Genomic DNA, 27,457 nt, shown 5'->3' on the forward strand with positions numbered 1-27,457 from the left:
AGAATATAGACACTCTACATGGCGGAGAAAAAGGTGGATGGGAGAAGAAATAATGGCGGAGAAGGACAAAGGGAACAGGGGGCAGAAACAAAGAAGGTAGGCTGATTAAAAAATTTTTAGCTTTCAGGAGTTTCCAGTGAATTGTGAATCTTCCCACAGTACGCTTCTTCCAGCGCGATTCGGCGGCAGCGCCCGCAACCTCCATCCCCTTCCCCCCTCCTCCTCCTCCTCCTCCTCCTCCTCCTCCTCCTCCTCCTCCTCCTCCTCCCAGCTACCGCCCTTCTCTTCCTCTGTTTTTTCCTCGTTCTTTCCATACCTGGCGAGCAGTGAAGGCTGCGAGGACGACAGAGAAAGCAAGGAGGAGCAAGACGCAGAAGGTGGAAGACTCAGGGAAGCTCGAGTACGCTGTGCTCGCCGCCTGCTCCCCGAAGCGCTTGCGACAAGTGCTGCGAGCCACGAGGAAGAGCGAGCAGGGAGCGAAGAAGGCGATTACAAAACCGAACATGCCGTTGAACTCCAGGATCTTGGCGACGTCCTTCACGAAGGCTGCGAGGGTGATGGGGAGGAGGGAGAGGAAAATTTTGAGCAGCTTTCTCGCCCTCTCCTCTCCTATCCTGAGGCTCCATCGAGCGGGAAGGAGACGAAGGATGGTCTCGGCGAGGGGGAGGAGGTTCAGGGGGAACGCTGCGCTGACACTGACGACTGGGAAGAGAAGGACGGTAGTGGAGATGATGGGAGCCCACCAGCGGATAGGCATGCCTGCCTGCGCTCCTCCCGTGTAGTCCTCCCAGTTGAGCGTGATGATGGGAACGACGCGAGGGCCGAAGTAGTAGATGGTGGAGCAGCAGAGGACGGAGTAGAGGACGAGGGTGAAGGAGAGGGCAGTGCGGAATACTGTCTTCGCCTGCTTCCCACTCCTCATCGTCTTCATCAGCGTCGGGACCCCCTGGTGGCAGATCTGGCTGAAGAGAGCAGCAGTGATCAGCTTGCCGAAGCCTGACATGTCCGTAGGAGGCAGACGATGGTACGCGGCGTCGTTCCCTCCGTCGGTGTAGACGGCGACGACGCAGGTCACCACCATGACCAGGAGGGCAGAGAGAGCGAAGCTGCTGAGGAGGAACTGAACGTTCTTGAGCGCTGCAAGGTCCATGCATGCCATAGCTACCATGAGGAGGGCGAAGAAGCAAAGGAACACCTCGTAGCTCTGACGGCAGTAGGAGGCGACGGCGGGAGCGGCGACGCAAGCAGCTGTCATGTTGTCCCACCTGCATGCTCCGCTGCATGCTTGATCCTGCACCGCATCGCACCTCACAAGGCACCAAGCTATGCTGGTCGGGCGATCGCCGAGAGGGAGAGGAACGACGAGGGAGAGGCTGGAGCCGAAGACGGTGGCGTACAGCCAGAGGGAGCCGATGGTGTACAAGAGGAGGCAGAGCTCGAAGAGCTTCCTCCCGTAGCCCCCGAGAAAGATGCCGCAGAGCTCGCTCATCTCATACATGGCGACCTCTCTGTCGACGGCAGGACGAGCTTCATGCTTGGAGCTGGAGGGCCCAGCATCTAACTCCGTCACGTCCGATGGAAGCTCAGCAATCGCGTCATCCCTTCCTCTGCTCCCTCCCTCCCCCTCCTCCCCTGTACGCTCTTCCCTCCCTGCCGTATGCTTCACCATGTAGTGCGCCCATGCCGAGACCTCCACAAGGTATCCCATGGTCATCGCCGACATCACCGTCGCTATGAACATGCTGATCAACGATATAACGGCGCCGGCATGGTAGAACGCGTACGGCAAGCCGACGACTCCTGCTCCCACCACCATGTTCACCGTCAAGATTGTCGCTGTAGCAAAGCCGAAACCCTCCGAAGGCGGCTCTCCTCCTCCCTCCCTCTCCCCATGTTCCTCGCTGTTGGAATCCTCAATGTTGATAGCTGGGTCGTCCATCATCAGCCATTGGTTCAAGGTCTCTCCTCCTCTCCCCGCGTCGGAGCTTGCGAGAGGCATGTTGTGGTCCAACAGAGGAAGAAACGCTCGCAATCACGAGAGCCACAAATGTACCTGAGCAAAATATCAGCAAAACTTGGAACGCAACAAAGTCGATCACGATGACAGTTCAGGATCGGAATGTAACCAACAAGCTTTTTGAGCACACATATGGTATGATAGGGGTTCCAATCCATTCCATTTCTACCGCTACAGCCCTCCTCCTCTTGCGTCCCTTCCCTGCCAGCGCATCTCTTCACTTCCATTCCTCCACCCTTCTATGCCTTCCATTGTTTCCAGTCTCCTTGACTGCTCCCCTCTCTCTCCTTGCATCTTCGCTATCATGCATGGCGCCATCTCTCCATCTTCTGGTCTCTTCCTTCCTCGCCATGTTCTCGCTCCTCCTCCCCTTCCGCCTCTCTGCATCGTGCGCTCCCCTCCCCATCCCGCAACAGTTTCTCCCCCGTTGCACCTAAGTTTAGAAGTCAGCCACCAAATTTTGAAGAATATCTCAAAATATTTATGAAATATTCAAAGAAACAATATAAATTTGAGAGTTTCTTCCCGAATACTGATGTTGCCCCAAATCTGCCCGACATTCCCCAAAATCCGCCTCAGAAAACATTCCTAGCTTTGACACATGGCCGTGCCTCGTTAACAGTCGGATATGCACCTGCCGGGCGGCAGTTACCGTAGTACTGCGGCGGCCCGGGCCCGGAGCCCAGCAGTCTACTATGATAAGACTGATGCTGCGGCGATCGGGGAGGATTTCAGCCTGACAGTAATGCAGCCGTCCGAGTGAGAGATCAGAGCAGAAAAGACAGGGAATGCCCAGCGGCAATGACAGTGAGATTGTAGATACACAGACTGATTGCGTTTATTTACAGGTCGAAACAGGTGCCGAAGTGCTCAGGAGGAGTAGATGACGGGGACCTCAACAGTGCGGGAGACGTCTCCTCCCATGAGGCGCACGAGAAGCGTGTGGACGCCTGGAGGGAGACGCTGCAGGTCGATGGGTGGGAGGGAGTGCCTGAGTCTCTCCTTCTCTATGGGAGGATAGCAGGGCTGCGCTTCCCCGAGGGCAGGAGGCATCTTGAGGACAGCGACCTGGAGGAGGCGGTGAGGGGAGGATGGTGGAAGGAGGAGAGGGAGGAGGGAGGAAGAGAGAGGAGGGAGGAGGAGAGAGGAGGGAGGAGGAGGGAGGAGGAGGAGGAGGAGGAGGGAAGGAGGGAGGAGGAGGGGAGGGAGGAGGGTTGAGGAGAAGGACTCTCAAGTAGCAAGAGGGAGGAAGAGGAGGTGGGAAGCAAGCCACCTGCTCTCGTGTGAAGGCATCGTACACGAAGTCGTCGATCTCCAGCAGGTACGTGATGGCGTTGAGGCTGCTCATGGGCATGCCAAGAGTCTCGAAGACAAGGGAGAGTGTAGGAGATCTCTGCTCGCCCAGGTAGGGGACGGTAAGGTTGCCATCCGCAGGAGGGGGAGAGAGGATCTGCAGGAAGAGAATCACAAAGGGAGGAGGAGAGGAGGAGAGGAGGAGAGAAAAGGGATAAGTAAGGATGGTGGAGAGGAGGAGGATGGAAGGAATCAGCAAGGCAGGAGGAGGAGAAGAGGAGGGGAGAAGAGTGGGTCAGAGCTGACATGGGCCTCGAAGGTTTGGCAGGTCTCCGTCTCGTTGTGGAAGGAGGTTGAAGCTCTGGACCAGCGCATCGCATCCTCGGGGTCGAAGGGAACGTCTGCTTGCTCCATCAGATTGGCAAGTCCTGTTAGGAAGGAGGAAGGGTAGGAAGAGGGAAGGGGAGGAAGTGGGAAGGGGAAGAAGGGAGGGGAGGGAGAAATGCGGGGGAGAAGGGAGGAAGGGGAAGGGAGGGGGTTGAGAGTGAAAGGTAGGCGGGAGGCGGGAGGGGAAAAGGTGAGGCAGAGAAGGAGGTGGGAAAAGGATGTAAGAAGGCCAGGAACACTGACAGGGTTGAGGGCAATCGACGGATTCCTTCACTGTCTCCTCTCGGTTCCATGTTGTCATGGTGTACTCGCCAGCTAGACAGACATCCCATGGGCCGCAAGTGTACTCCTCCGTGTCGTCTCTGCAGCTCAAGGATGAGGAGAAGGAGGAGGGAGGGAAGCAAGGAAGGGAGGATGGATGGATGGATGGATGGATGGATGGAGCCTCGGACGGAGATGGGAAAGGAAAGGAACATAGCGGGGAGGGCAAGGCGTTTGGAGCAGGATTGAGAATTCGAGGGCATCGGCTGAAGGGATTTCCGGAGCGACGGCAAAAGGAAGTAAAACAGCATCACCTTAGCTTCGATATGTTGTACAGACTATACCTCTCTTCGCTGATAATGGCAAACAGCGGCCGTTCCCTGGGACAATCCCTAGATCAGCTCCTCCTCCTCCTCCTCCTCCTCCTCCTCCTCCTCCTCCGCCCTCCGCCCTCCGCCCTCCTCCCTCCTCCCTTCTCATGCCTCTTGCTCCTCCTGCTCCTCCTCCTTCACCTCCACGACCGTCCAAGGAGCCATCCGGTAAGGCCGAACGACGACTCCATCGTCAGCACCGCCGCGTCCACCATGCTGAACATGTACCACTCCACGAAGGTCCGATGGAGCTCCTGGAAACTGACCCCCTTGTCCATGTGCAGCGCTGCTCCCGGAAGCCTCCACAGCCGCTCCCTGTACCCCAGAGCCACCAGCTCATCCTGCACTTCGTCTCTATCGGTTACCAGGAGCCATCGGACGGTCTTGCCCTCTGTGTTGTACTCCTCCTCCACGTGCCTTGCCACGTTGGCGAACCTGACGACGTCCTTCCTCAGATTGCTCTCATTGAATAGTCGGAAGTCCGATCCGATCCCCACCCGCACCTGGAGTGCGATGGTGTAGAAGCCTTTCATTTCCTCAGCTATGTCTTGCAAGTCCTCCATGACTCTCCCGTACGGGGAGAACAGGAAGGTTGCCAGACGCGAAAAAGCATCATCGACTGACCTCAGGTCGTATCTACATGCTGCTTCCCTCAAGAATTTGTTGTACAGTACATCGCGGAGGTACAACTCGCTAGAGGGGAGAACCCAAAGTATTCTCTCGGTGTATTCAAGGAAATTTTCGGAGGCTACAAACTTTCTCTTCTTCATTCTGACCTCCTGCTCAAGGATCAGATCAAAGAGAGCAGGGAGAGAGCAGGGAGAGAGCAGGGAGAGAGCAGGGAGAGAGCTGGGAGAGAGCAAGCAAGGAGCATGCCGGTCTGAACTCCTTGCCTGATTGTTGCTGTCGGTTGCATCCAGCCCAACGAAACCGCAATCCACCGACAATGGCGCGAAGAGGAACTGGGAAGGGACCCTCCAATCTATCCCCCGCGATCTAACGAAGTTGTCGAGCTCGTACGGGGGGCGCCCAGGGTAGTCGATGAAGAAAGCTCTGTCAGTCAGCAGCGCAAGTGCGAAGGCAGAAACTATGTTCTGTACCCTGTTGCCGAGCCCCCCGCAGCTCCCAAGGGGTCTGCATCGCCACACCAGGTACTTGTAGTCTACGCTTGCTCCCTCCTCCTCCTCTCCTCCTCCTTCCAAGTCTCGACGGCTCCTCCTGTGCATGTCCCGGTACTCCTCCCATGCACCCCCCATGATGGTGATCCGAGATTTCCCTGAAACATCGGGCACGGCCGGGTGTAAAGCTAGCGTCTTCACACATAAAGAAGTTTTTCGTGGTAGGGAAGGGCAGGGAGGGAAAGAAGGGAAGGGAAGAAACGAAGGGGAGGAGGAGGAAGAGAAGCTGGGTGTTAGAGAGAGGACAGTGGACAAAGAGCACACAGATACGTGAAGAAGAAGGACGAGGAAGAGACAGACGTGAAGAAGAAAGGCGAGGAAGAGACAGGAGGGAGGAGGTTGGAGGAGAAGTTTTTGATGTCTGGAGGTTGTGAGTTGAGCAAGTGACGTGCACTATGTGGATCGTTGGAGCAAGCTTGCGTGTGGCCTTCTGTTGAAGGTCAGTGCGGTAAGAGCCTGGGAGTATGTCGACAACGTCGGGAGGCGAGGTGGACGTACTGTGGTTGAAGAGAGACGTCCGCGTGTCGGACAACGAGGCGCTGTTCCATGCATGCCTCAAGAGAGTTCGACCGCTCGTCATCCTGTACGTGTACGACAGGCTGCTGTGGTCCAGCAACCACCTCCATGAATCTCACCTCAAGTTTGTCAACGAGGGCCTGGCGAACTTTGAAGACACTCTCTGCACAAGGTACAAGCTCAACAGAGCGGTATGCTACAGAGTCGGGCTAGTGGAAGAAGTCTTGGAGGAAATCCACCGCACGTACAAGGTCGCTTCCGTGTACTCGTCGTGCGAGGTCATGGATCGCGCGATGAGGGATTGCGTGGATAGGGCCAGGCAGTGGTCGGAGACCAGAGGAGTGCAGTGGATCAGCTTCGACCAGACGGGAGTCTCGTCGTCACCTAAGAGGGATGGATGGGCTAAGAGGTGGAAATCCAACATGCAGCTTCCTATGAAGCCGATGCCGGAGGAGATCCGCGTTCTGAGCGACGGGAGCTTGCAGCATGGTTCGATCGTGGAGGATCCGAAGGAAGTCGGGCTGAAGTACTTCGGTCAGCGTCCTGAAGCGCAGAAGGGAGGGGAGGATGAAGCGAAGAAGCTGCTGGCGTCGTTCTTGAGCTCGAGAGGGATGATGTACAGTAAGGAGCTCTCGTCCCCTGTCACGGCATGGGAGGGATGTAGTAGGTTGTCAACGTACCTCTCCTGGGGTCACCTTTCCCTGCGGACTGTCTTTCAGGCTGTGGAGGAGAAGGCAGAGGAGCTGAGGAAGGAGAAGAAGCAAGGAGGCAACGTCGGGCCCTGGCTCAAGTCACTCTCTGCCTTCGGGGCAAGGTTGCGATGGCGATCGCACTTCATGCAGAAGCTCTACGACGAGCCTTCGATTGAGGACGTGAACATGTGCCGAGCATACGACCAGCTGTATGAAGGGACTTTCGATGAAGCAAGATTCTCAGCTTGGGTCGAGGGCCGGACTGGCTACCCAATGGTGGACGCGTGCATGCGAGCGCTGCACGCTAGCGGGTGGATCAACTTCAGGATGCGGGCGATGCTGGTCTCGTTTGCTTGCTACTTCCTGTGGCTGGACTGGCGGAGGCTGACGCCTGCTATGGCGAGGCTGTTCCTTGACTACGAGCCCGGCATTCACTTCCCTCAGTTCCAGATGCAGGCGGGGACGACGGGGATCAACGCCAACCGCATCTACTCCCCTGCGAAGCAGGTGATGGACCACGACCCTCACGGAGTCTTCATCCGCAAGTACGTCCCCGAGCTCGAGATGGTACCGGACAAGTTCATCGCCGAGCCCGACAAGATGCCTGAGGCCCTCCAGAAGGCCATCGGCTGTGAGATCGGAAAGGACTATCCTGCTCCCATCGTCGACTACAAGGCCTCGTATGCAGAAGCGAGGAGGAAGCTGGCGACCATTCGGAGCGTCAGAGCAGCACCGAGCAAACGAGCCAAGACGGCAAAGGCAAGTTCTGCGGACAGAGGAGAGGTGGGAGTGGAAGGCCAGGAGGTCGAGGTCGTCCTGTTCCGCTGCAAAACGGAAGAATTGGAACGGATTCCTGTGAGAATGGAGGTCGGAGACAAAGCGAAAGATTTGCGTCAGAGAATCGGTGAAGGACTTTGTGCGTGATTGTATCGTGACTCGTGCTGCTCAGACGCCCGTGTCGCTCCATCGACATGCACATCCATAGCATTTGACGGGAAGAAGCTGCAAGACGGAGATACCATGCTGAACATTCACAGATTGATGAAGACAAGTCAAAGCAAGGTGAGCGCTCTGGCCCGTGAGAACTCGACTGAGTTCTTGCGAGCAGGCTCAATTGGTCGCCGTGATCAAGAGCGATGTGTCACGACAATAGTTTTCTACAAGGATTGCAGCATACGTCCATAGAAGCTGCTCGGTGTCATTGCAATCCCTTCCATCAATCTGCTTCAGTTTGCAACTCACAAGTTCACTCCTCGTCTTTCGATATATACATCCCAACCCGCCTCCAAGAACCTCCTTGTCAGGCTTCGTCTTCTACCCACTCCTGCACTCCTTCATCAATCTCTGCAGACTTTCAATACAATCGCAATGACAAACCTCATAAAGGGTCTTGGCAAGATCTCCTTTGATACGGGGAACAGTAACACCCTATCACAAGAGACATCTCTCAGACAGAAATCCCAACCCACGAGATATCGCAGTTTTACCTTCCTCGCCATGATGTCCTGAACATTTGAGTCTCCCTTTTCCAGCCAATCATTGTACCAGCCCAAGTTGTCAGCGATTAAGTGTCTCTGTCACGAGTAACAGTTAGCATTCATGGGCGGATGAGCAAGTCCGGTACCGATCCACAGCCTTTGCAGGTTACAATCACGATGCCCTTCTCGTAAGCCAGCTTGGTGAAGGACCGCATCTGCCGAGTCTCGCAGACATTGCAGGTGAAGATCATGCTCATTTTGGGGTGGACGACTCTTCCAATCTCTTGCTTGTCGCCGTTGACCTCCACGTTCACCACGTCCTCCTGTTTGTCTTTCCGTACATCCAACAGCGAATCTTCAAGCTGGTCCATGATGAACTGCTGCACAAAGTTTCCTCCAGTAAGATCCTTGATGGGAGGCAAGATGGGTTGGCGATCGTTCGGAACAGGAGGAATGATGGGGTCATTCCCTTCCTCGTTCTTACCAGCGCATGCTCTCAGAGGAATCTGCCATCCAGTTCGGCATGCTGGCAGTGCCTTGCACGAAGACTGGAATCTTGCGAGGGAGTGAGATGACAGAGGACAGGAGTTCAAGTTGAATGAGAACGCCAGGGATACAGACGATTGGAGGAGTACAGCGATGTAAATCGACTTGAGGACCATCGAGTTCCGAGAAAACCCTTGACTGGACCAGAACTTGAGTTAGTCCCATAAACAGCACAGGGTTCTCAATAATATTCTGTTGCTCAATCACAAATCGACCTTCCCTCTTCTTATTCTATTACAGCCTTCATCCCCAGCGCATTTCGTTAGCAGCATGGCTTCCCTTTCCCATCAAGATGCTCTCTACACTGATCCTTATCCTCCTTTCATTCCTTGACTCACTGTTTCCCGCACAGATGCCCTCCCTTCATCTTCTCCCATTTCCATTCTCTCAAATCTCTCTCCTTCTCCTACACTCTCCTCTCCCATTTCCATTCTCTCAAATCTCTCTCCTCCTACACTCTCCTCTCCCATTTCCATTCTCTCAAATCTCTCTCCTCCTCCTACACTCTCCTCTCCCATTTCCATTCTCTCAAATCTCTCTCCTCCTCCTACACTCTCCTCTCCCATTTCCATTCTCTCAAATCTCTCTCCTTCTCCTACACTCTCCTCTCCCATTTCCTTTCTCTCAATCTCTCTCCTTCTCCTACACTCTCCTCTCCCATTTCCATTCTCTCCTCTCCCTTCTTCATCCTCCCCGCCTTCGTCCCGCTCGTCCGCCATGCCATCCCTGCACAGGTAGTCCGCAACAAATCCCAACTACCACTACCCTTTGCTCACTATGATTACCCCTTTTAAACTAGTAGAAAATGCCGGTAGTTGAAGAGGGTGTATCACCCCACCCCACCCATTTACCTGCAACTAATTTTTTTTTAAAAAAAAACAGGCCCCTTTACAGAAGTTTTTGTTTTCTTGTAAAGGAAAAAAAGAACTATCTGAGACAGGAAAAATGGCACTCAGTTCATTCCTGAGAGATAAGCTGGTGCGAAGACATCAAACAGACTTGATGGAATGAAGAGATTGTAGTAGGTCAAGACTCTCAAGGAACGAAGTCAAAACAAGCGGAATTCTCGAGCCTAAGATAGTCAGAAATGGCCAGGAGGGAAAGAAGGTAGCACAACGATGTCCTAGGAAGGATGCACGAAGATGTCGAAGAAGATGATGAAAGACCGGGACAAAGTGCTGAGTATTCAACACCCAGGGTGTGCGAGGCCAAGTCAATCTTTTACGATGACGTGTTGACGAAAGTCTTGGAGCATGTCCATCCGCTCTGTCTTCTCCCATGTGCATGCTTGAACCGAAGCCTTCACAGGATCGTATCCAGCATCAAGCAGACTGTCACTTACCTTGATGTCGGATCGTTCCTGTGCTCCAACAACGATCTGCCGTGCGAGTGGGGTAGGGCAAGGCTCACCTGGCAGCTGGGCCAAACGAACAACATGATCTCGGACAGGAGCTTGGGGTTGATCCTCTCACATTTCCCTCACGTCAAGCATCTCAGCCTGCGACAATGTCTGCTTGTTCAAGATCCGGATCCCCAGCAGACTGAGAGAGCAGGAGGAGGATTTTTTGACATGCTGGTAGATAAGATGCCTACTTCACTAGCCTCGCTCGACATTTCTTTCTGCCATCTCCTTCAAGGGAGTCGATTCGGCTTGAGACTGCCAGCCAACTTGAGGCACCTGACTGCACGATACCTGGAGTGCGACAGTTTCAAGGATCTGATGCATGCCAGCAGATATCTGTCCCTTGCTTCGTTCGACATCTACGGCAGCCGCTCTAAGCAAAGCATGTACACCTACGACAACGCACTCCTCGATGCGATCTGTACAAAAGGAGACTTGAGGGTCTTGCACGTGGGAAACAGCAAGGTCTTCCAGCATGTTGACGCGCACCTGTTGCAAGTGACGTTGACGAGCTTGAAGCACGTGGTGTCGCTTGACTTGTCTTGGATCGTTGAGAAGACAAGAGGAGATTATCTCATTCATCTCATTGCCAAGAATCTCACCATCCTCGAGGGCCTCGCGCTTGCTGGGCTGACTGTCTCGGATGAATCCCTGCTGCTGCTCTCGCGAGAATGCAGCCGCATCAACCGTCTCCAGCTTGTAAGCTGCGAAGGAGTTTCAAGCAAGGCCCTGTCAGAACTGATGTCGATGGAGAAACTTCTCAGCTTCAACCTGGTCCAGCCCAGCAGCTCGCTGGCTAACGTGTCTGTGCGGAGCATAGCTGGACAGCAGGCGACTTTGACTCTTATTAACGTGTGCCTGGAGGACTTGCGATTCCCAATAGTCGACCAAGTCCAAACCAGTAGGCTGACAATCGTCGGGACCGTTGGGGAGAGGTAACGGAGCGAATGCAATACTTTCCTCCTCTCAATCCCTCTCTCTCCTTCTACGTCTCCCTCTCTCTCTCTCTCTCTCTCTCTCTCTCCCTCTCCCTCTCTCTCTCCCTTTCCCGCTCCCTCCCTCTCCCTCTCCCTCCCTCTCTTCCTCCCTCTCCCTCTCCCTCTCCGTCTTCCTCTCTCCTTGACTCCCTCTCCCTCCCTCTCTCCCTCCCTCTCCCTCTCCCTCTCTCCTTGACTCCCTTTTCATCCTTCAGCCCTGATCCTGTCTTGCAGAAACCAGGAGCTGCTCGCCGCGTTCCTCTCAAGATTCCTCTCCCTCAAGGAGCTATATCTCGAGCTCCAAGGAATCTCTGCTGACGACATCGCTACCATCCTGGCAACGCTTTCGTATCTCTTCCCCTTCTCTTCCAGCCTCCTGCTCACCCTGGCTTCCAGGCTCCCCAATCTCTCGACTCTGGCCCTAGGAGAAATGGGCGAGGAGGGGATGACGGCCCTGGCACACCTGCAGCCGCTGGAGAGTTTGAAATTCCGCATGACCTCTCGCAACTGTGACAGGAGCGTCGTTGAGAGCATGGCAATCATCTACAATCTGAATATGCGGGGTAACGTCTGCCTCTGTGAGATGTTTCACTGCATTGCTGTCTTCCCGTCCCTTGCTCCCCTCTGCTCTCCTTCCACGTCCTCCTCCTAACTTGCCCCATTGTACGCTCCCTCTTCTGCTTGTCTGCCTTGGTCCTCTCTCTGCTATCCCTCTGCTTCTTCTGACGTCAAAAAATTTCTGTTTGCAGGCGTGCAGGGTTCAGATTCGTCTCCTGATACTCTGCTCAATTTGCTCCCACCGGCAACGAGGAAAGTTTACTGGGAGAAAGCTCTTGGGAGAAGTCAGCAAGACGAAGAGCAGACGTTGCTGGAAAGATGTGGGAAGATGCTGGCAAGACATCAGGTGAGATACTTTATGCAGCAAATCTTGATGATGGGAGGAGGTGAAGGAGGAGCGAGGAAGATGGTGATTGAGGGACAGGCAGGCAGGCAGGCAGGCAGGCAGGCAGGGAAGGAGAGCAGGAATGCAAACAGGGACAGGAGGGGGAAAAGGAGGAAACAAGCGTTGGAAATGCTGTTGACTTCGATCGCAGGACACGCTGAAGGTACTTGGGATCGATGACTGCGTGACGGTAGCATGTACAGCCATCGTAGCGAGGTGACGGCGATGCAGTCATGAGCTGACGTCGATGTCGGCTGATGGGACGTGGGGCAGGCTGCTTGACGGAGGGCTGCCAAGGCTGAACGTCCTGGTCCTCGACAACGCCTCTGCCATGTGCCGCAACAAGATAGCTGTGAGGAGCGCGAGAATCGACAGCAAGGATTGACTGAAGGTCGTTGGCAGGAGGCAAGGGACTTTGCTCGCCGATCCTTCATTTTGCACTGGTGAGACTGCTGCAGCACAGTGACAGCCAGTGTCTCCTTGATCACTCCCGCTCCTCCCGCTCCTCACCCGAGTGTCCGCAGGAGAGACGCTGACTTCACCTCCCCGTATGATAGTCAAGAGATCACCACAGCCTTCGGCTACCCGCTCGTCTCACCCAAGTTCTGTGAATAAAATAGTAGAGTTGGAGGTCCCCGGTGATTCATAACTTTTCAATGAGCTGCCTAAGACAATCGTTGAGACCCGGCTGTGACTGAAGCGCGCTCACGGTTCACCGTGCTGGACTTGGCCCGGTCCAGGGCCCGGCCGGCAGTGACGGTCCGACCGTCCGATCGGCGGCCCGGACACTACTAGTGACCGTAATACCGGTACGGTCCCAGTATCCTGGCCGGGCAGTCTCAGTGACTCATCAGTCGCCTCAGAATGGGGACCGCTGGGGGACCGCGGCCCGGCGAACCGTTACACGTGTTCGGGTTTGTAACGTTCACTTGTTTGGGCGCTAGCAATGCGACTTGTCGGCATGACAGTGAAGGCGGCGAATGGAGGGAGGAGAGAGCGAAGAAGCGAATGCGCGAAGAGAGAGTGAGAGGGTGAGGGGAGGATGGAGGATAGCTCGACTGAGGACTGAGGAGGAAGGTGATCTTTTGCTATCAAGTCCTGAGGAGGAGACGGTGGGATAGGTTTGGCTACAATCATGTTGCAAGGACTGCCGATGTCCCGTCAGAGGGATCGGTTGACTTCAAAAATCTCAAACTTGGGAGCAATTGTTGTCATCATGTGTATGGCTGCCTCAAACGTCAAGGTTGGCGCTGTCATGGAACGCAGATCGATGTTGGGATTTCATACCAGCCAAGCTCAGTGCATCGGAAGCAACTCGGGACGGGCGATTTGTTGTAGACAGAAGCTGGGGGGTGGGAGGATCAACGTCATAGCAGGTCTTTGCTGCTTGTAAATTTATGTAAGAGAGGTGATCTTGAAGCAGGGAGAAAGTCGCGCAAGAGGTGCAAACATTCGAGGCATGGTGTTCATGGATTGAAAATGATTTCATGTTTGCAGTGTGCTTGTTTGTCAGGATAGACAAACGTCTTGGGGACAAGACACAAAAGAAAAAGACATACAAGAGGTATTCTGAGATGTCATCTAAGATGTCGACGACGAGGTGCAGCAAAAGTGACATGTTGGGAACAGGGCGACCTGGTCAGAGTGCGTGAAGATGCGGCGAAAATAATGGCGGGAAAGGTGAGGTTTGGCCTATGGTGATGCGAGCGAAGTGAATCTTTCTTTAGGGATGGAACGATATTGTCATGTCGAAAACACTTGGAGAACATGGAGTGGTGAGGATGTTTGCAAGTTTTGACTGTGATGATTTTTTTTCGTGTTGGTTGCCACATTTTCTGTGATGTGAATTAAGTCAAAACAGGTCAAGCTTGTGAGACACGCACCCTCAGTTGATATTGCAATGGTGGAGTTTGAAAGGATTCCGGGATCACGTGAGATCCCGTATGTACCACATGATGCATACTGATTTTTGTGCGTCAACGGTACACAGCTATGTTTGCCTACAGGTTAGAATGTCTAGATGTAATAGCACCTGGAAATTCGCGGGGCTTCATCGAGAACCCTTCTGCTGAGTTGTTGTGGGTTCTTCATTGTTCGTATTGCTGGTTTATATTTAAAAAATTCACAGAGAAGAGGCTGGAAAAGATTTGGCAGAGGAGCTGAAAGACAACATGGCTGCCATTCAAGAGCACATGCAGAAGAAGCGAATTGAGCAAATTGAGCAACGTCTTGCTCAGTTTGATAAACAGAAAGAGACGAAGAATCCAACCGTGGAGAAGAGTCATACATGTATTTGACTTACATACACCTGCCTCTCTGTGACAAGACTAGCAGCCGATCGGAAGGAGAAGGAGAAGAAAAACGAGAAGGAGGAGGAGAAGGAGGAGGAGGAGGAGGAGGACATTTTGGATGAGATTAAGCGAAACGGGTATGGACCGATTAAGTTAGAAAACCTCAGTCCGGGCATGAAGGCATGGTATCATGGTAAATTTTTGACTTGATTGTTCTGAGGATGAACTGAGTTCCTATGCTTTCGCAGGGAGACGGTTCAGTTACCCTCGATTCTTCAAAAAGACACCCAAGGTGGGTTGTTTCCTGTGTAGATGGGATGCAAATGTTGCTGCGATAGATATCAGTTGTTTGCTGACGTGCTTTGATACAGCCATACCTCGAAAGATTGGAGAAAACCGTCGAGGAGTATGAAGCGAAGATGAGAAAGGAAACTAAGAACGAAGGGAGTGGCGTCGCTGACGTCAAAAACAATCTATCGCAAGACAATCATGCGTTTATGAGCACAATCAAGGGTGAGAAGAAGGATGAGGTTGGATCGAAGAAAACGAATGAGTTGAAGCAACCGGAAATGCCGAGAGGCGAAGAGAATTCGCAAGGTTGCACTTTGTACGTGTGATGATACATATGTTGATCGAGTTGTTGCGATTGCCTGCATAAGAATCTTGATCTTTCTTGAGAGAAATTGAAAATATTTTCAGCGGTCTCCTGCTGATTATGAGACTGTTATTCTGAGACAATTATTCTTGAAACGTCGTTTCATCATGTCTGCAAATGTTTTTCAATGGCAGAATACTGAGATCATCCCTCGATTTGACCTTGTCTGCATCGCAATAGATGATGAAGACTTCAAGTTACTCGAAGATACGAAAGAGGAAAGCGAAGAAGATGACCAGGTTTTCTGTCCGTTTTAAAGACCCTACATCGATGTGAAGACTCTGATGTTTCTTTCGATGGAAGTGGGGTTGGCGGTGGTGGTGTTACCTGTTGGTGTTCTATAATGGTTTTGCTCATGATGTGGAGTTCTTAGTGCATGTTCTGAAGTTCAATCCTCCAGAAACCGTTGGGCTCTGAGAGCCAAAAAGGGCTGGAGTATCGAAAGATGTTGAAACAGTACTCCCTCGAACTGGAAAGGAAGGAGAGAGAGGGTCTCATTTCTCCTCCTTCCCCTCCTCCTTCCCCTCCTCCTTCCCCCTCCTCCTTCACTCCTCGCTACGCTTCGTCGTCATCATACGACCCATCCCAAAGGCGACAAAGTTACAAGCAGTGAGTACCGAGACGAGGAAGGAAAGGCGGTGGGAGCAGGGGGAGCAGGAGAAAGCAAGGGATGGGAGAATGATCTCAGCTACTATACTGCATTTGTGGTGACGTTGTATCAGAGATGGCTCGAACAGCAAGACGATCAAGAGGAGCAAGGCAGATCTAGAAGCTTGCCTTCCACCATCGTCGAGGAAAAGACGATTCCGTCTCAAAGAACCGCTGGACAGGTTGTATCGTGTTTGTAGGACACGTTTGCGCTCAGGGTCTTTTGTTTGCCCTGCAATCATGCTGAGCGATGCGAACTGACCCGATGGATGGTCGAGTGATTCGATGTTCAGATACATCACCATCGTGAGGACAGCAGAAGAAGCGAAACGTGTTGTGGAGTATCTCAGCCAACCGCGAATGGGTAAATCGAAAGCGATTGAATATGACGACAATGACGATGATGAATGTGGCGATGGTCACAAGATGATGACATGATTGATCTGATAATGCTGAGGCAATGATGCTGAGATGATGGCAAGACATCGAGTTGTTGTGCAGCCATCACGATGAGAAGCGTTGGGGTGCTGACGTCACTGAATAGAAAAACTTACTTTCGCTTGCGACACGGAGACCATTAACATCGACCCGACTTCAGAGAGTCCAGTAGGGAAGGTACAAGAAAAACACTGCTGTGGTGGATGGGAGCAGGAGCAAGAGCAGGAGCAGGAGGAAGGACCAGGGCGAGGGCGAGGGCAAGAACGAGGAACAGGAGGAGCTGTAGGGAGGGAGAGAGAGCGAATAAGGAACGGGAGGATTGAAAAGACTCTGATTGTCCTACAGGGCGAGGTTGTTTGCTTTTCCCTCTTTGCGGGCCCCGGGGGTGTCAACTTCGCCGATTTCGCGGAGACGGTGGAACTGAAAGAGATCGAAATTTACAAGGGCGGCAAGAAAGCACGATCAAAGTCTGTTAGAGCAGTGAAGAGTACACGATTATGGGTTGACACGACTGGAGATGAAGGGAGAAAGGTAAGACGTGAACGAAATATCAGACGATTGTTGTGCTTGACAACATCTAGATCCTGGAAGTTTTTAAAGAATGGTTTGGCGATGATAGGTTCAAGAAGGTGATTAATTTCGATCTTCTTGCCTCCGACCGCAATCTTGCAATCATGTTTTTGCTCATTTTTTGGAAGTTTCCTTGCTTGCTCCAATAATCTTTCTGCAGATTTTTCACAACTGGAGTTTTGATGGACATCTCCTTGCAAATCACGGGATTGAAGTGGGCGGATTCAAAGGCAAGATGAAAATTAGATCCTTGGACATCGATGTCGTCGAAGTAGACGCTGATGTTGACTCTGATGTTATTGTTACTGTGCAAATGTCATGCCGTGTGTTAGATCCACGATGAAGTTTCTGGGACATGCACGTTCCGCTTTCCTCACATGCTCTGAGCAGGTGATACAGTTCACATGGCCAGGTTGTGGGACACAAGCAGGCAAGGCAGAGGAGGATACAAGCTGTCAAGCCTCATGCAGGACCTGCTGGGTTGGGGCAAAACAGACATGAAAGAGGTGAATCTGTAGCGTGTAGTTGAAAGAGCAGGGAGGGAGGAGGAGGAGGAGGAGGAGGAGGAAGAGGAGGAGCAGCAGCATCAGCAGCAGAAGCGGCGGCGGCTGTGGCGGCAGCAGCAGCAGCAGCATGAGGAGAATTTTGGGGAGAAGGGTAGCAGAAGGGACGTTGGGAAATTAAAGGATGGGGTGCAAGGGAGGGAGGGGGAGGGAGGGGGACTGTGCTGCAGCGATACAGCAACAATGACACGTCCTTTGAAGGTTTTCGGCCGTTTCAAGCTGAAGAAAGACGGGACCCCCGGCAAAGTCGTTTACCTTCCGGACTCGTTGACCCTGCAGGTAGCGCAATCGCATGCATAAGTTATACTTATGAGGACATGTTTCTTGCGTCATCGCAGACAGATCCGAACGTGACCATGTTCGAAAAGTGGATCCACTACTCTACCTACGACACGATCTGCACGTGGTATCTCTATTTCTCCCTCCGGAAGGAGCTGGAAAACATGTCGTGGAGCCCCGATGCGATCGTGTACGAGAACGAGTTGTTGAAGATGAGGGGTGAGAAAATTTTCAACTGTGTAGCCAGTGGGTCTGACATTTCGATTCCTCCGTCCCTCTCATTTCCTCCTTCACTCCCTCCGACGTACTCCCTTGCTCATTTCCCCTTTTCTCTCTCTCGATGCCTACCTCCTACTCTGTCCCTGTTCGTCTGTACTCGACTCCCCCCTCCCCCTCTCCCCCCTTGAACTCGCTTCCCTGCTCTTGCTCGACCTTGGCAGCTGATCGGACGCTCTTCACTTTCTATGACTGCTTCTGGAGGCCTTTTGGACAGATCCTGACGGACATGGAAAGGAAGGGAATGTACATCGACAAAGACTATCTGTATCAGCAGGCTGAGAAGGCCCAGGAGGACAAAGAGAAGAGGACCGAGTCGTTCATGCAGTGGGTTCGCTCCCTATGCCCCGACGGGAAGTATATCAACATCAACAGCAACCCACAGAAACGACACCTCCTCTTCTCCAGCATCACTGTAAGTTCCTCCTCCCTTCCCTCCCATCCCTCCCTTCCTTTCCTTCTCCTTCCCCTCCCCTCCCTTCCCTCCCTCCTCACACCTGACGGTGGAGCAGGTAAGGATCGTGTCCTCGCATCCTGTCAGAGACAAGGACATGCGCCTGACCTTCAAGCCGGACGACGTCGTCGAGCTCGCCTACAGGGATGGAGAGAAGCTCATCCGCCAAGGGCTGGCGGTGGAGGAGGAGCCTGATGACGCTGGTTCCCGCGAGCCGCACATGAGAACGTTCCAGGTTGACAACAAGGTGGAGGAGGAGGAAGAGAGGGAGGAGGAGGAGGGAGAGGAGGGAGAGGTGCTGTTTCTGTCTCCTCCTCGTTCCAAAAGAAGCATCTCCCTCCTCGGCCTCGCCCTCACCCCCGTTGCTTACACGGCGACCGGACAAGCGTCTACGGCTGGTGCTCCTCACTCTCCCTCTCCCTCTGCCAGTCCTTTCCGACTACGACTACCTATTTTTACTCTCTCCTCCTCCTCCTCCTCTTCCTCTTCCTTCTCCTTCTCTCACACCTTCGATCATCCTCTCTCTCCATTTCCTTAGCCCGTATTCCACTCCCCCCCCCTTGCCTGCCTGCCTGCCTCGTGCCTCCTCCTCCTCCTCCTCCTCCTCCTCCTCCTCCTCCTCCTCCTCCTCCTCCTCCTCCTCCTGTTCAACCACATCCCCCGCCATGACCTCGATCGCAGGCCAAGTGATCCAGAAGCTCGCCGGGAAGCCTTTCGCCTCTCCTCCCTCCTACGGCACAGCGTTCAAAGACCTCGGAGGAGGAGAGGAGGGCAAGGCTGCGTGCGAGGCGCTGGCTAGCCTGCTGGAAGGGGAGGCGATCGAGAAACTGCTGAGCACCTTCCTCCTCCCACTGCCGGAGCAGACGGACGAGGCGAGCAGGATACACACTTCCCTGAACATCAACACAGAGACTGGGAGGCTGTCGTCGCAGCGCCCCAACCTGCAGAACCAGCCGGCGCTAGAGAAGGATGTGTACAGGATGAGGAAGGCGTTTTCCGCTCCTCCGGGGAGGAAGCTGATCATAGTGGACTACGGGCAGCTGGAGCTGAGAATCATGGCACAGATGACGGGCTGCCGGAGTATGCTAGACGCGTTTGAGCAAGGAGGAGACTTTCACTCGAGGACAGCGATCGACATGTACCGCTACATCGCTGAAGCTGTGGAGAGGAAGGAGGTGCTGCTGGAGTGGAACTCGCACGACGGGGCTCCACCAGCGCCGATGCTCAAGGACAAGTTTGCGTCTGAGAGGAGGAAGGCCAAGACCCTCAACTTCGGCATCGCGTACGGGATGACGAAGATGAAGGTGGCGAGGGACTGGGGGGTGTCGCTTGAGGAGGCGGAGGAGACTATCCAGACATGGTACTCAGCACGAAAGGAGGTGAAGCAGTGGCAGGAGGAGGTGATCGAGCGAGCAAGGAGGACCGGGTATACGGAGACGTTCCTGGGGAGGAGGAGGTACCTGCCCGAGATCAACGGCAGGGACGGGGTCGGCCGGGGGCATGCGGAGCGAGCAGCGATCAATACGCCGATCCAGGGAGGAGCAGCAGATATCGTGATGATGGCGATGCTGAAGCTGCGCGGGGAGGAGAGGATCAGGAGGCTGGGATGGAGGATGGTGATGCAGATTCATGACGAGATCATCCTGGAAGGGCCCGAGGAGACGGCGGAAGAAGTTTTCCCCCTGGTGCGAGCATGCATGGAGCAGCCGTTCGACTCGCCGCTGAGCGTTGAGCTGCCAGTGGATGGGAGCATAGCAGACAACTGGTATGAAGGGAAGTGAGGGAGGAGGAGGAGGAGGAGGAGGAGGATGAGGGAGAAGAGAGCAGCAGCATTAACAGCAGCGGCAGAATGACGTAAAAGTTAGTGATGATCATGATGAGCCGGAGGACCCGGTGGAAGAGGTGAGGAAGAGCAGGAGAGGAGGAGGAAGAGGACGACGACGACGATTAGGAGGAGGAGGAGGATGAGGAGGATGAGGAAGAGGAGGAACGATGACAGGAAGAGCAGGAAGAAGAGGAGAGGAGTTGTCGTATAATATGTCTTCATTCACTTCACAAAGTCACGAGTAAACATCACAAACGTTAGGGGCAACGACAGATGAGACTATCTACACTTGCTGGAAAAAAATTACATGAAACGAGCTTGTCATGGTTAGTGTTGAAAACCTCCCCTGATGCGCGAACCTCGGGGTCCTCCTCCTCCTCCTCCTCCTCAGCTTCCCGCTCCTCCTTGGTCTGTTTTGACTGCCATGAGCGGCTGACAGCATCGCTCTCAGTCTTCATCCCCATCAGCACTTGACGCGTGCCGGTTATCCATCCTCCTCCTCCTCCTCCTCCTTCCAAGACGTCCGGTACCCGCTCTTGTCCAAGTTCCGGTCCCCATCCCAGTCCGCCGCGCTTCTCTTCTTCCTCCTGCTCCTCCTGCCATCATCTTGTATCCTGACCTTCGTCCACCACCTCCCCTTCAACCATGGTAGTTCGCATACCCATCATAGGCATACACAGGATACTGATAGGGATAGTAGTACCGGTTATCAACCGCAGGGGGCATGTCGTACCCCTCCTCCGGCTCGTAGTACCCGTACCCGTCCTCCATCCTCGCCATCCCATCCTCCTCCGGCATCCCAGCAAACCACCCGTAGTCGTAGGAGTGACCGTAGTACTCCTCGGGGACGTACTCGGGGAGGAAGGAGGTGGGGAGGGGAGGGGAGAGGTACCTAGTGGTACTGTCCATCCTGGCCCTCGCCCTCCCCTCCTGCGAGCAGCCCAGCCCGTCTAGCAGGAGCTCGTCCTCAGCAACTTGCCGCAGCTCCTCCTCGTACATGACCTTCGACTCTGATATCACGCTCTCTATCCTGTGCAGCAACTCGTTGACTGTGTTCTCATGCCTGTCCAGCTGTGCATGCGCTGTCCTCCTCCTATGGTTCCAGTCCTCCGCTGCCCTCCTCCTCCTCCTCCCCTCCCTCGCGCGCGCGAGGGTCTTGAAAAGCTGCACGGCCCGCGCCTCCCTCCTGTTCTGCAGCTCCTCCTTCGCCCTCTCCGACTGATCCTCCTCCACTTCCTCCGCCCGCACCGCCGCCTGCTCCCACCCGGCTGCCTCCGGCTCCTGCTGCTTCCCCGCTACATGTTCCTCATACACATCGTCTTCAATGATCTCGTTCTCCTCCAGGTCACTTTCCCGCTCTCCCCTCTCCTCCTCCTCCACGTACGCCTGCTGGTACGGAGCTGGGTAGCCATAGTGCTGCTCGTATGCCCCGAGATCGTACTCCTCCTCCCCATGCTGCATGTAGTACGTGTCCTCCACTCTCCCTTCTTCCTCCTCGTCCACCCTCGAGCTATCTCGGAGACGCTGTGTGATCTCGTCTCTGAACCTTTGCTCGATGCTCGCGTTCTCCTCCTCAGTGAAATCCCCGTACATATCCGAGGAGGAAGCAGCAGACCTGACTCTGTGCAGATCCTGCTTCCTCCTCACCTGCTGCTCCAGCACAGCCGCTTGCTGGTACTGCTGGTGCTGGTGCTGCTCGCCGAACTCCTCCACTTGCCCTGTGGCAGAGAAGCTCTGAACGCTCGGGTCAGGGTAGGCAGCGGCATCGTCGATCTCCACAGCAAACTCTCGCACATCCAATGTGTCGTACTTGCCAACTGGATCGTACTCATACGCTCCAGCTCCAGCTCCAGCTCCAGCTCCAGCAGATGCCAAGTACTCCTCGTCCTCCTCCTCCAGCAGGTACTTGTCAAGGTCCACGTCGTTCATGTCAGACAGCTGCACATCGTCGTCCTCCCCCAGCTCCTCTCCCAGCATCTCCCCAGCATAGTCGTCGTACTGATGTCTGATGGCTGATAGCGACTCTCCAACATCAAACTGGTCCTGCAGGTACTCCCCACCACCCAGCCCAGCTGCTACTTCACCTCCAAGCCCAGCCATCGGGACGTCCACAAACGCCTCGTCGTACCCTGACAGCGGCTCGTCTCTGCCCAGCAGCTCGTCCACGTGCTGGAACGCCTGCAGACCCGGGTCGTCGAAGGGGGGAGAAATGTGGAAGTCGGCGGTGAGAGCGTCGTCCCCGTACCCCAGCGCCGTCCCCTCTCCACCTCCCACGTGTTCTTCCTCCTCCTCCTCTCCTCCCTCTCCATCGTACACATCGTAGAACACCTGGTGTCCGGACATGATGCTGAACTGCATGACTTTCTTCTCCTCCTCAGCGATCTTGTAGTCGAATCTCCTCTTCTGCTCTCTGCTCAGCTCCTTCCTTCTCACCGTCTCTCCCGCCGTCCACATCCTCCTCGCCCTCTCCCTCGACGCCGACGCAAGCTTGTTCGCTACCAGCCTGATCGCTTCCAGCTTCCTCTTCGCCTCCTTCACCCTCTGCGCCGCATCCTCTGACGCCGGCCCCTCATCGCGCAAGTTCATCACCGAGGCAAGCAGGAGCTCAGCATCGCTCGTCATCGACTTTGGGTAGGAGGGGGAACGAGCAGCCAGCAGGGCCTCTACGTCCTCTATCTCACTCTCCGGCATGCTGTCCTCGCGCAGGACGGCGGCAGCGGCGGAAGCAGCAGCAGCGGCAGCGGCAGCTCCCTGCTTGCTTTTCTTCTTGAGCAGAGCCTGCTCCCAGTCCGGTGAAGAGCTGCTCATGCTCAAGTCCTCTGCGGAAACATCGTCTGCTCGACCTGCTGCCAACTGTGAGGAGGAAGAAGAGGGGAGGGGATTGTTGAGAAGGAGGAGTGAGGGAGTAGCAAGCAACAGAGAGGGAGAGGGAGAGAGGGAGAGGGAGAGAGAGAGAGAGAGGGAGAGAGAGAGAGAGAGAGAGAGAGAGAGAGAGAGGATGTTGTTGAGAAGGAGGAGGGAGGGAGTGGTGAGAAACAGAGAGCGAGTGAGATGAGGAGGAGCGAAGACGAGAAACGGAGGGAGACGCGGAGGATGAAAAAGCCACTGACCTTGCGCGTGTTCCGGAACGAGCAAAGTCTGCAACAAGTAGGAAGAAAAGAAAAGACAAGTCAGCAAGGGAAGTTGTAAGCAAACATATCATAACATGGAGCAAGATGAAGAAAACGCCGTCAAACACAGGACAACATGTCAAAAACACAAACAACAAACACGCCTCTATCAAGTCACAGCATCACATGCTCTACCTTGACAGCTGAGAGTGTGTTTGACAGCATCCTGTCTCTCCCCTTCTTCCTCTCCTCGTCCTGCTCTCCCTCCTCCTCCTCCTCCTCCGGCTTGATCGAGGCACTGTCGCGAGGAGAATGCAGCATCATCACATTATTCCCTCCCGTTTTGAACCCGTCATCGTCCACAGCAAACTCACGGGACAGCACCCACTGCGATGAGAGTGAGGAGAGAGGAAGGAGAAGGAAGAGAAAAGAGGAGGAGAAACAGGAGGAGGAGAAGTGCAGAGACAAGGAGGACGACGAAAAGAGAGAAAGAGGAAAAGATGAGAGAGGAGGAGGGGAGGAGAGGATAGAGGAGGAGAAGAACAAACGAGGAATGAAGTAAAATTATCTCACTCTGTCATCCTCGAGGAACTTGAAACAATGCTTCCCTGCTGGCAACCACACCTGTCACACGCTGTTAGAGAACTACTAGTCTCCTCCTCCTCCTTTCTCATCTCTCCTCCTCTTCCTCCCTCATCTTGTACTCACGTAGGTCTCCCAGGTATCTCCGTCCACTCTCTCAAGCTCGTGCAATTGCGTCCAGTCAGACCATGAACCAACCTGAAGAGAAAAGTAAGAAAGGATGTGAGGTAAGACAAGACAAGACAAGACAGGAACACAGATGACGATGCAAAGCAAGGAGAGGAAAGGGCTCTTCACTCACCAGGTTGACAGACTTGACGTTTGGAGCACTGTGATATCTGCAAAACATAATCAAAATCAGACAGCACGAGACAAACAAAAACATCGACAAAACATCATTATCATCATCATTGTCAACAACAACAACAACAACAACAACAACAACAATGATATCAGCATCAAGACACATGATCACCACTGTCAATCATTCAACAAACTCTCACCTGATAGGAACGAGAGAGATCGCTCCTGTCCAGCTGAGCCTCTTTTCCAGGCCCTTGACAAAAAGTTGCTGGAAGGCCTCGATCACCTTCTCCTGTGAGAGTTGCGAGTCGCCAACGATGGACTGACAACAAGATAAGTCCTCCTCCTCCTCCTCCTCCTCCTCCTCTTCCTCCTCCCCCTCCTCGTCTTCGTCCTCGTCCTCGTCCTGCTCCCCTTTCCCCCTGCTTCTTCTTTCTCGTCCTCCTTCTCCCCTTTCCCTTTCCCCTCTTCCTCTCCTCACCTGCAGGTTGACTGTCGGAGCGATCCCAACGGACTTACCGAGATCGTTTCGGTTCTCCTGTAGAGCAAAAAGAATCAGGAAGAACGAAACGGCTGGAGTATCAGGGAGGAGAGAGGAGGGAGGAGAAGAGAGTAAGGAGGAAGAGAGAGGAGGGAGAAGGAGATGAGGGAGGAGAGAAGGGAGGAGACCCAGGAGGAGGAGGAGGAAGAGGAAGGGGAGGAGGAGGATAGAGAGGAGGAGGAGGAAGATGGAGAGGAGGAGGCGGCGCTGGCCACAGCGCTAGCTCACCATGGGCGTTGGCATTGCGATGACTTGACCGAGCTTCTCCGAAACGTCTGCGCTGATTGAGGCAGCGAGCAGAAAGGATCTGTCAAGGCTGTTGGCGTTGGCCCTCCTGTTCCTCTCGCTCGTCTCGTCGATCTGCTTCAGCCCGTACAGGGGAGCGCCGGCAACTAGGATGTTGTTGCCTGCTCGCAGAGTGAGAGGGGAAGGAGGAGAGAAGAGGGAAATGAGGGGAGAGGAGGGGACGAAGGAAGGTGTGAGAGGAGAGGAGAGGAGAGGACAGGAGAGGAGAGGAGAGGAGAGGAGAGGAGAGGTTTTCACCGCATGTTTTCATTCCATCATCCACTCTTGGCCAGTCGGGGGAAGCGATCCACTTATCAAGACATCAGAAAGAGAATCGCAAGAGGAGAGGGAGGGAAGAGAAGCGAAAGGAGGAGGTTGTAGGGAGGGAAGAGAAGCGAAAGGAGGAGGTTGTAGAGACTGACCTTGCCGTCTACCACGAACTTGAAGGCATGGAATCCTACAGGCAGCCGAAGCTGAAAGAAGCTTGTCAGAAGGAAAGGAGGAGAGAGGAACAAGGAGGAGGAAGAGGAAGAAATAGTACTGTTTTTACCTCAGCTCCCCATACATATTGCCCGTTCTTCTTGAGAATCTTTTTCATTGTAGTCTGCAGGATTCATATCAGACGGCAAGAACAAGAGAAGGAGGAGGAGGAGGAGGAGGAGGAGGCGACAAGTGAATGAACATGTAAAGACAGCATTTCATAGTGAAGGAATCGGACAAGTGAAGAGAGAAGTTGATAGTGGAGAGAGAGAGATACAGGGGGAGATTTTCCAAGAGAGCTGGCGAATGACGAAGAAGGTGTTTGGGAACAGTGCAGCACAACTCACCTGCTCTGCCCACTTGGACCAGGAGCCCGCAATGTTGACCTGAAGGGAAGAACATCGATCAGTCATTACCAAGAGGCATCCAGCAAACAAACAAGAGGATGAGGAGGAAGAGGAGGAGGAGGAAGAGGAGGAGGAGGAGGAGGAGGAGGAGGGTACCTGATGTGCTGACTCTCCACCCTTGAACTCAACCCAAACTTTCACCATCTGCCCTCCTTTTCGGCACCTGACCAATTCAGTTCAGCACATGGCAAGGCTCCAACGGCTGCCGCTACCTCTCCTTGCTCTCCCTCATGTACTTCTGAACGAGCTTGAGCGTCTTCACATTCAGCATCTCCTAGAAGCGCCAAGGGCGTCAGCCTCCTCCACAACAAAATAGCTCCTTTTCTGTCTCACCACGTACTCCTGGTTCATCACGACCTTGCACTGCTGCCCCTTCTTCTGAACCTCCAGGTCGCCTCTCCTCTCTCTCGTTGCAATGTGTGCTTCTCCTCCCCGCAGACGCTCCACCATCGGCCTCCTTGACGTCCACATGACCTTCTTGTTGTATCCTGACCATGCTGGCCCGTGCTCGGCTGCATGAGCGCAGCACTGGACCAGACATGCGACGAAGAGGATCCTCCCGCTGTCGAATCTCATCTTGTTCGTCCTGTCCTTGCTTCCTTGTTCTTGGATCTGAACCCCTCGGGAGCTGGTCTTGCACGGGCCAAAGGGATGCAGGAAAGTTCCTTCTCGTCCAAAGTCAGCAGCGTTACCGAACGATACAGAAAAGGAAGGGATAAACTTTCAGAATACTAGAAGAAAGTTTGAGATAGTTTCTACATACAAACACAGCCTTTGGCCTTTCACTTATGCACTTATGAGACATCTGCTTTCAAACTTGCGGAATGGAACGAACAAAGTTTTCGAAATTTTGAAAAACACTCGCTATATGAAACACATGGTAGGCTTTCCTCCAGTTTGGTCATATCATTTGTCACGCACAACGAATGTCTTCATCTTCGACGTCTCATCGCTCCTCGTCAACAAATAATACGCTGCCTACATGCCCTACAAAGAAAAGGGGAACACATATTTGAGATATTCGTTGACTATCCTCCTGACCTTCTGTCGCACCCTGCAGCATTCTTCTTCCTCCTGTTATCAATCATGGTTCAACCCATGCTCTGCCTCTCCTCCTCCTCTCTTCTCCCCCTCCCATCTTCGGCATCGGCATCCACGATAGCGCTCCCCCTGCCCATGGATCTCCCTATTCGCCCTTATCCCTGACACCCCCAACCCCAGCCAAAAGACCCCTAACCCCTTATTAAGATACCCCACCTACTCAATTACCACAAAAAACATAGCGTCGTACCCTCTGATAGACACAGTTTTGACCTCCCTTGGCAATTACACCCCCAAATTTAGTACCCCCACCGCCTCTGATCGATCGGGTCCTTTGTACCTTTCACCCCACCCTGATTATCTGAGATGACAATACCCCCAGGTCTTGTTTTACCCTAGAGGGACTCTTTTTACAACTCACTACCCCTACTTTTCACTACACCCCACCCCCTAATCAGTCTTGGCATCCAGCCCGTTCACTCCATGGACAGCCCTACCCCCACATCTCCCAAAAAACCCTCCACCCCACTTTCAAGTACCCTATGAACTTCTGGGACTACCCACCTCAATAATGAAAAGTACCCCATTATTATGACAATACTTTGTACCCCCACCCCACCACAAATCTCATTCCCATTTGTGTCAACA

General features: G+C 53.9%; 8 protein-coding genes across 8 annotated transcripts; 4 read left to right on the forward strand and 4 right to left on the reverse strand.

The window, feature by feature from the left end:
* Positions 1 to 448: 448 nt before the first annotated feature.
* GUITHDRAFT_52232 (hypothetical protein) lies at positions 449 to 1,837 on the reverse strand (the record flags this gene model as incomplete). Its single annotated transcript, XM_005828148.1, has 3 exons — positions 449 to 1,195; positions 1,313 to 1,618; positions 1,691 to 1,837. Coding segments are annotated over 3 exons (1,200 nt in total), but the record flags the coding sequence as incomplete, so codon positions are not given.
* A 1,050-nt stretch (positions 1,838 to 2,887) lies between these two features.
* On the reverse strand, positions 2,888 to 5,585 carry GUITHDRAFT_112697 (hypothetical protein; the record flags this gene model as incomplete). The annotated part of the gene is made up of 6 exons (XM_005828149.1): positions 2,888 to 3,085; positions 3,291 to 3,467; positions 3,617 to 3,711; positions 3,941 to 4,059; positions 4,273 to 4,338; positions 4,480 to 5,585. 6 exons carry the CDS (start codon positions 5,583 to 5,585, stop codon positions 2,888 to 2,890), a joined length of 1,761 nt encoding a protein of 586 aa, XP_005828206.1.
* Positions 5,586 to 5,995: 410 nt separating this feature from the next.
* GUITHDRAFT_59300 (hypothetical protein) lies at positions 5,996 to 7,432 on the forward strand (the record flags this gene model as incomplete). The annotated part of the gene is made up of 2 exons (XM_005828150.1): positions 5,996 to 6,745; positions 6,785 to 7,432. Coding segments are annotated over 2 exons (1,398 nt in total), but the record flags the coding sequence as incomplete, so codon positions are not given.
* An 815-nt stretch (positions 7,433 to 8,247) lies between these two features.
* Positions 8,248 to 8,456, reverse strand: GUITHDRAFT_42032 (hypothetical protein; the record flags this gene model as incomplete). Its single annotated transcript, XM_005828151.1, has 2 exons — positions 8,248 to 8,289; positions 8,340 to 8,456. Coding segments are annotated over 2 exons (159 nt in total), but the record flags the coding sequence as incomplete, so codon positions are not given.
* A 1,415-nt stretch (positions 8,457 to 9,871) lies between these two features.
* Positions 9,872 to 11,661, forward strand: GUITHDRAFT_164435 (hypothetical protein; the record flags this gene model as incomplete). Its single annotated transcript, XM_005828152.1, has 3 exons — positions 9,872 to 11,076; positions 11,353 to 11,466; positions 11,515 to 11,661. Coding segments are annotated over 3 exons (1,464 nt in total), but the record flags the coding sequence as incomplete, so codon positions are not given.
* Positions 11,662 to 13,283: 1,622 nt separating this feature from the next.
* GUITHDRAFT_112701 (hypothetical protein) lies at positions 13,284 to 14,969 on the forward strand (the record flags this gene model as incomplete). The annotated part of the gene is made up of 10 exons (XM_005828153.1): positions 13,284 to 13,437; positions 13,485 to 13,503; positions 13,559 to 13,625; positions 13,691 to 13,741; positions 13,789 to 13,836; positions 13,923 to 13,992; positions 14,216 to 14,350; positions 14,396 to 14,545; positions 14,601 to 14,644; positions 14,724 to 14,969. The coding sequence occupies 10 exons, from the start codon at positions 13,284 to 13,286 to the stop codon at positions 14,967 to 14,969; spliced, it is 984 nt and encodes a 327-aa protein (XP_005828210.1).
* A 1,848-nt stretch (positions 14,970 to 16,817) lies between these two features.
* On the forward strand, positions 16,818 to 20,016 carry GUITHDRAFT_74910 (hypothetical protein; the record flags this gene model as incomplete). Its single annotated transcript, XM_005828154.1, has 8 exons — positions 16,818 to 16,877; positions 16,910 to 16,925; positions 17,051 to 17,169; positions 17,428 to 17,505; positions 17,565 to 17,724; positions 17,946 to 18,196; positions 18,423 to 18,633; positions 18,917 to 20,016. Coding segments are annotated over 8 exons (1,995 nt in total), but the record flags the coding sequence as incomplete, so codon positions are not given.
* A 683-nt stretch (positions 20,017 to 20,699) lies between these two features.
* GUITHDRAFT_112703 (hypothetical protein) lies at positions 20,700 to 26,344 on the reverse strand (the record flags this gene model as incomplete). Its single annotated transcript, XM_005828155.1, has 16 exons — positions 20,700 to 22,903; positions 23,171 to 23,198; positions 23,366 to 23,557; positions 23,744 to 23,794; positions 23,879 to 23,950; positions 24,054 to 24,090; positions 24,256 to 24,377; positions 24,537 to 24,593; positions 24,825 to 25,003; positions 25,140 to 25,191; positions 25,304 to 25,354; positions 25,432 to 25,485; positions 25,709 to 25,747; positions 25,865 to 25,931; positions 25,981 to 26,042; positions 26,102 to 26,344. The coding sequence occupies 16 exons, from the start codon at positions 26,342 to 26,344 to the stop codon at positions 20,700 to 20,702; spliced, it is 3,510 nt and encodes a 1,169-aa protein (XP_005828212.1).
* Positions 26,345 to 27,457: the final 1,113 nt, after the last annotated feature.

Source organism: Guillardia theta, assembly GCF_000315625.1.
Source record: "Guillardia theta CCMP2712 unplaced genomic scaffold GUITHscaffold_61, whole genome shotgun sequence".
In the NCBI taxonomy this organism is placed as follows: Eukaryota; class Cryptophyceae; order Pyrenomonadales; family Geminigeraceae; genus Guillardia; species Guillardia theta.